Genomic DNA, 7,323 nt, shown 5'->3' on the forward strand with positions numbered 1-7,323 from the left:
TTTCCATCCAATGAGAGTAAAGATTTTCAAAGTAGGTATTGATGATCTTCTGAATTTCTACAGGATCTGTAGTGATATCACCCCTTTAATTCCTTATTGCATGGATTAGAGTTTTTTCTTCTTTTGAAAAGGTTGAGTAGGGGTTTATCAATTTTATTTATTTTTTCAAAGAACCAACTCTTCAAGTCATTAATTCTTTGTATTTTTTTTCTTAGTTTCAATTGTGCTAATTTCTGCTCTGATCTTTATAATTTCCTCTCATCTTCGGGCTTTGGGGTTAACTTGTTCTTCTTGTTCTAGAAGTTTAACATAAGGTTGTTTATTTGTGTTTGCTCTGTTTTCCTGATGTGGGAATCCACTGCTATAAATTTCACTCTGAGAACTGCTTTCATTGTGTCCCATATGTTCCAGTAGTTTGTATCTGCATTTTCAGTTGATTGTAAATAGTGTTTAATTTCTTTTGTGACCCACTGGTTGTCAGGAGGGTGTTATTTAATTTCCATGTGTTTATGGAGTTTTTGCAATTTCTTTTTCATTTATTACCAGTTTTGTAGCACTATGGTCCAATAACATGCGTGGGGTAATTTCAATTCCTTTGCATTTACTTAATCACGTTCCATGTGCTAGCATGTGCATGTGATCTATTTTAGAGAACGTCCCATGTGCAGCTGAGAAGAACGTGTATTCTAATGTTGTTGGGTGGAACACTCTGTAAAGGTCTACTAAGTCCATTTGTTCACATGTTTGGTTTAGTTCTGTTATTTCATTGCTGATTTTTTGTCTACTTGATCTATCTCTTTGTGACAATGGGGTGTTAAAATCCCCTGTTACCATTGTGTTACTACTTATTTGAGTTTTTATATCTGTTAAAATTTGCCTTATATAATCAAGTGCTCCTACATTTGGTGCATATATATTTATGATTGCTATCCCTTCTTCTTGCAGTTTTCCCTTGACAAGAAGAAGATGACTTCTTCATCTCTTTTGATCATTTTTGGTTTGAAGTTCACCTTGTCTGCAAACAGAATAGCTACTCCTGCTTTTTTTTCTGGGTTCCTGTTGCATGGAATATTGTTTTCCATCCTTTGACTTTCAGTCTGTGGATTTATTTTTGAGTTAAATGTATTTCTTGTGTACAGCATATTGTTGAATCTGGCTTCTTGATCCACTCTGCCAGTCTGTTTCTGTTGACTGGTGAATTGAGGCCATTTACATTAATGGTTATTATTGATATGTTTTGACTCATCCTTGTCATGTTATTTTCTCACTGTTGGTTCTGTACTTTCTCCCTCTGTTTTTTAATTGCTTACCTTTCTGGTAGTTCTTTTCTATTAGTCTTGAGATTGTGGTCATTTTTACCTTGTTGTAAAATATCTTTCAGTACTCTTTCTAGGATTAGTTTGGTGCTCATGAATTTCTTTCGTTGATCTTTGTCATGGAAGTATCTCATTTCTCCATCAGTTTTGAAAGATAGCTTTGCAGGTTACAGTAATCTGTGTTGGAAGTTGTTTTCTTTCAGGATCTGAAATACTTCACTCCCAGCTCTTGACCTGATGGTCGAGGAGAGTTTGTGGAGGCATTCTGTTGCCTTGTCTTTGTGTGTTTTGTGCTGAGGTTTATGGATGCTTAGAGTGTAAAGACTTCATTGCTAGTACAGAGATCTCTGTACCCTGCAGTGACGTACTTTAGATGTGGCTAACTATAATACTTTGCCACAATCCCAAGATCTGACCACCTTAGTTAATTTGGGGGAGGGAGATGTAGTGTAATCAGTCCAATAACCAAGTTTTCTGAGACTGTACTTTAGTATTGTTAATGTCACAAAAGTAATGTGTTAGCTTATTGTCAATATCCATTGAATCAGCTACAGTACAATCATCCATGACAAACTGGATATTAACATATCACAGGAACCAATTATGTGCCACATTCAATTCTAGAGAAGGAATCTGCAGTTACGGTGTAAACATTAAGACAACCCAAGTATTGACTTACAGCTCCTATTTACTAAATGAGACATATTTTTGCTAACGGTAGAAATTAATTGAATAGTAATTTTACAGAGTTAATTATCAAAAGATTAACATAGCTTTATGGTTATACTATTAAAGATATAGGGGTTGGGAATGGGGGACTGCAAGAGGAAAACTTTGAAACCTTAAACTCTGTGCTATCAGAAGGAGGAGAGAAAAGTGGTACAAAGAATTTTATTGGGCAGTAGAAGGATATTTATAGATTTTGGTATAGGTAAGAGAAAAAACTGACAAGAAATAAAAGATTTTAAAAAGAGGAAGAAAAAATAAATTACACAGAGAGTAAAAATACAAAAGAAAAATTAAAGGGAGAACAATTAAAAGGAGAAAAGGAAAAAATAAAGGATAAAAAGGAAAAAAGGAGAGAAACAGCATGAAAAATAACAAAATTCTCCAACACAGAGAAGACTGGTGAAGGAAGGAGGAAATAAAGGAGAAAGAAAAAAAACCAAAAACCCTAAAAACAACACTCTCTCTCTCTCTCTCTCTCTCTCTCTCTCTCTCTCTCTCTCTCTCTCTCTCACACACACACACACACACACACACACACACACAAAACCATAAATTTCTATGTCATTTGAAATTTGTGGTTTTCCTCCAGGAAAATTTTGGAGCCATATCCACACTGGCAGATAAAAAAGGCAGCCAAATCCTGATCTGCATCCAGTAAGATATGGATGAGGGCACCAATTCTGGGACTTTCCAGTCCAGAGCAAGTTAGGCTGAGTGGTTCTGGCTGTGGGGGTAGCACCTGTGTCCTTTGGTTTAAACCCCCCAGGGGGTCTTTTGATAGCCCGAGCACAGCTCTCTGTCTCCTGTGGCTGTCCTTCCCCCAGTCACTGTGGGACTGTAGCACTGGGGATCCTGAATTGAAGCTGTCCCCTGGCTGCTCTGAGTTCTAGGTTCAAACAATCATCCCTTGTGGAATGGAATCCAACACAGCACTTTCTGTAGGGGATACGGCAGGCTGTCGGGGTGGAGCTGCAGCTCATGGCATGTCCCTGAAGCCCTCAGGAGTCTTCCACTTTTCCTCTGTCTCTGTAGATCAGGTTATCTTTTCTTGTGACTAGCAAGCCAGCTGGGAGCTAGGGAGAAAGAGCAGACTGTCCCTTCCCTTTTCTGTACTGTGTTGTGTCTCTTTTCTCTGCAGGTTTTCATTTTCTTGTCAGATCCTTTTTGGCTTCCAGGGATCTACTTCCCTCACTTTTTTTCTTCCTCAGATTATTATTTTTTAGTGTCTAGATTGTGAATTTCAGAGAGGCTGAGTCATTGTTGTTTACCATTCTGCTATTTTCCAAGTCTGACTATTCCAGTTCTTTGTTTTTGCTGTTTAGATGCCAAGGCTGATACTTGGAAGGCAATGGAAATGCCAGCCTGAGTGTGCTGGGCACCTGGGGACCCCGAACAGTATCACAGGTAAAGGAGGGACAGTTAGGCCTTCACCAAGTTCCTGCCAAAGGTCTCCTCCACGGAGACCACATTATAGCCACCTGGCTGGACACACTCCATGGCTGTGCTCTGTGTGTGGCACATGCTGCCAGTGTGGCTGTGGACAGAGGACTCAGCTCACGCAGGACACCGTCTGCTGCACATGGAGGCTGTGTGGGCCCAGACACCAAGTCTGGGTTATTCCACAGTTGTTTTGCTCTGCTTCACAGTACTGACCTAAGATTGAAGCTGATACAGTCACCAAATCCTCAGAAACAAACCACTCCAGTCTCAGAACAAATTCTGGTGGTCAGAACACCGGCCCCATCCATTACTGTGGGCTTGTCATACCCAGCAGGAAAGGATTTTCGCACCTGGGGCCTCCCCGCAAGGCCTTGTACTCAGATTTCTAAACCACTCTAATAAAGATGTTCAAAGTCAGTGTTGTTTGCTCATTAATAGCCCTTGGAAAGGGACAGCGCTTACACTTTTTGCAATATTTCCTTCAGAAAGGTCATAAAATAATTGGGAAGTAATATCACAGTGACTCAGCAATCATAAGATTTTACTACTGTCAAATACAAAACAAGTTAATCTGTTCCCCAAAGTGTACTACAAAAGCAGTTCCGATACTGACTGTTGCAGAATTAGCTCAGCTAGTTGGGCATGGTGGCACATGCCTACAATCCTAGCACTTGGGAGGCTGAGGCAGGAGGATCACTGCGAGTTCAAGGCCAGACTGATGTATAGCAAGACCCTGTCTCAAAAAGAAAAAAAAAAGCCACTCAGCTGCTGGGAAAGGATCTATAGGACAAGTGGCAATGCTGGCCCTCACCTCTATGAGGAGCCTGGGCCTTAGGCTCCACAGGCCAGGGACCCTGCCCAGCCTGTCACTGGAACAGCCTCCTGAGTTTGGGGTACAAGGAGCAGAAATGCAGTATTTTCTGAGCACACACTGAGTAGAATTAGGCCCTATGCTGAGAAACAGCCCCAGGTGCTTCTCATCAGCATGGTTTCCAGAGCTATTGAGCCTGTAAGGAGCTGGCCAGCTATAAAGCTGCTGCTTCCTTGGGAACCCTTCCTGGACCTGGCTGGAGCAGTCAAGCAGGGCCAAAAGGCACCAACTCCTCCCACTCAGCGCTCAGCAGTCCTCACCCTGACTCAGAGCAGCCGAGTGCGGTCACAAACCACACCGCATGCTCGGTCCTAGTCCACGTGCAGACCGCGGGTCCCGCTTTTATTTAAAACCTATTTTTTCTAAACATCTTTGATATAGTAATACAACTCCACTGATATTTTGGTTTCTCTTACATCCGATGACAGAGACATTAGTCTCTTGTACTTAGAGACTGTTAGCCTGGATTTTAATGCAAATACATTTTTTAATTATAAAAGTGATACAAAAATGTTGTGAAACCTTGAAGAAGAGAATAACCCTAAGCATATGCCCATGTATCAAACATGAACCCGAGGCAGGCAAGGTGGTGCTTGCCTGTAATCCCAGCACTCTGAGGGGTGGGAGCAGGAGGATCACAAGTTCAAGCTCAGGCTGGACAACTTAGTGACTCATCGAAGCAGTGTCTCAAAATAAAAATTTTTAAGAAGGACTCAGGATGTACTTTAGTACAAAAGGCCCTGGATTGAATCTCCAGTACTGTAAAAAAAACAAACACGTAAACAAAAAGCAAAACATAAGCTCATTCTTGAGGTGTCTGACCCAGTAGCATTAAACTGGAAGCTTACAAAAAGTGCAGAATATTATGTCCATGTCAAGCCATTTAATCAGATTACTGGTATTTACCTTTAAAAAAAAAATCACGGTATAAGGCAATACCTACGCCCATCCTTGCATGTTCTACCAAGCATCTTCCTTCTTCCAAAAAATATTTGAGTACCAACTATATGTCAAGTATTATACTGAATACTCTTTGCATTTGCAAGATTCCTTCCAGGACTGACTCAGGAATTTACGGGAAGAGTGGTGTCCTCCTTTTGAACCCTTTTCTTGGGCTAATCAAGTTTAATGGTTTCAGACAGGTTGAAAACAACTCATTCGAAAGTGGTTCCAACTCTCTTACCTTCCACTTCTCATTCAAGTAGCTAAGAGCCCCTACACAGTACCCAGGGCCTTTGATCTGAGCTATATCCCCAACCCTATTTTTTATTTTGAGGCAGGGTCTCACCAAATCACCAAGTTGCACAGTCTAGGTTTGAACTTGCACTCCTCCTGCCTCAGCCTCTCAGAGTGCTGTGATTACAGAGGCATGCCTCCATGTCTAGCTGATGTTACTTTTAAATATATCCACACCTGCCATTCAAAGGTGAAAAATACAGGGAAAAGGGAATTGAAATTAACATTTTACAGTTGATCTTATAGAACACATTTTGTTTGGTTCCATAAAATTTTGTTTGGGAATTTAAAATACATGTTCTTGAAGTTCAAAGGAATCCCAAAGAGGTGGTATTTCAAAAAGAAATCTTGGGATATTCCTTCACAGAGGGATTTCTCCAGGGGAAAGAGACTTTGTTGACTCAAACAGCAGGGTGACACAGCCCCAGGATCCTGTGGTATTTTGAAAAAAAAAAAAAAAAATCACTATATTGTACTATCCTTAAACCCCACAAGATATATATTACACTTTCTTTTAATTAGCTGTCATACAATGCTTCTGCATGGAAAGCAAAAGAAGAAACAACTACGTAACAATATTATGCGGCAAAGTATATTTATATGAATGTCAAGAACAACCTGGCGAGCAGAGCATGGTGGAACGCACCTAAATTCCCAGCACTCTGGGAGCATGAGGCCGGAAGATGGCAAACTCGAGTCCAGCCTGGGCAATTTAGTGACGTAGTAAGATCCTGACTAAAACAAATAAAAGGGGTTGGGAATGTGGTTAGGCACAAAGGCCCTGGGTTCAATCCCCAGTAAGGGTAACCTGGAAAAGGAATTTTAGTGAACTCTCCAAAGGGGGCAGCAACTGGGGCGCAGGAGGTGAAGTAGGGCTATTCGCTGAGTAAGTGGCAGCTGGCCCACAGATCCCGTGCAGGAGCCTCAATTCTCTCTGCCTGACGGCAGGCCATTGCTTTCTTTCCCCAAAAGACCCTCTGAGCCACCGAGCTTTGGCCAGGGCTTTGGAGCCCGCAGGGACTCAAGGTGGTGCTTTCCTTACTTTACCTGTTTGCCAGATGTTCCTGTGACTTTTGACGTGCAAAGTCCTCACGTGCGTGCGTACCCGGTGCTGCACTTCTCCAGCAGCCTCTGAAGGAGCACGGAACACTGCACACAGCGGGAAAATGAGCGCCTAGAAACCTCCCACTTAGAGGGTCTCATTCCGAAATGCGATTTGCAAAGAGCGACCTCACGCCCTGCTCCCTGAATGCTCCGGGGCTACTTCGTCTGTTAAAGGGAGGCATCGCAGCCACCCTCTCCCCGCCTGGGGGGCCGGGGGGTACCGTGAAAAGCAAGTGGGACAAGGAACTTGCAACAGGATCCGCAGCATCACAGCAAGACGGCCAAGTGGAAGCGATCATCACTTCCTCCTCCGTGAAGCGAGGACGATGGCACAGACCTGCGGCCGCGCAGGGAGCAGGTGAACCTTAATTACGTAATGCTTAAAATACAAAACGCGCTGGATGTTGGCTCCGACTGTGAGACAGAGCAGCTCTGTGGGCCTCTCTGCCTTTCCTGTTTCAGCTGAGTCTGTGGCTCGGGGAAAATGTAACATTGTCTGGGTAACTGTCACCGAGTGTGAGTGTGTGTGAGTGTGTGTGTGTGTGTGTGTCGCGAGCGACTGGGTGTAAGAGAAAAAGGACGCAACGCAACCTCTGGGCCGCGTCGCACGTGTGGGTGCCGGCCGAA

At 42.8% G+C, this 7,323-nt stretch overlaps 1 protein-coding gene and 1 long non-coding RNA gene across 2 annotated transcripts in view; both read left to right on the forward strand.

Annotated features, from left to right (window-relative positions):
* LOC102020589 overlaps positions 1-3,902 on the forward strand; it is a 17,671-nt gene extending 13,769 nt beyond the window's left edge. Inside the window, exon 3 of the long non-coding RNA XR_261255.1 lies at positions 3,368-3,902. This is a non-coding gene — a long non-coding RNA (uncharacterized LOC102020589). The remainder of the gene's footprint in view (positions 1-3,367) is intronic.
* Positions 3,903-6,649: 2,747 nt separating this feature from the next.
* Positions 6,650-7,323, forward strand: part of Plcxd2 (phosphatidylinositol-specific phospholipase C, X domain containing 2) — a 49,155-nt gene continuing 48,481 nt past the window's right edge. Inside the window, exon 1 of the mRNA XM_005386368.2 lies at positions 6,650-7,054. Coding sequence (XP_005386425.1) covers positions 6,802-7,054 — 253 coding nt within the window. The 5' untranslated portion in view covers positions 6,650-6,801. The remainder of the gene's footprint in view (positions 7,055-7,323) is intronic.

The sequence above is a fragment of the Chinchilla lanigera genome, unplaced genomic scaffold (assembly GCF_000276665.1).
Source record: "Chinchilla lanigera isolate Chin_1 unplaced genomic scaffold, ChiLan1.0 scaffold00026, whole genome shotgun sequence".
In the NCBI taxonomy this organism is placed as follows: domain Eukaryota; kingdom Metazoa; phylum Chordata; class Mammalia; order Rodentia; family Chinchillidae; genus Chinchilla; species Chinchilla lanigera.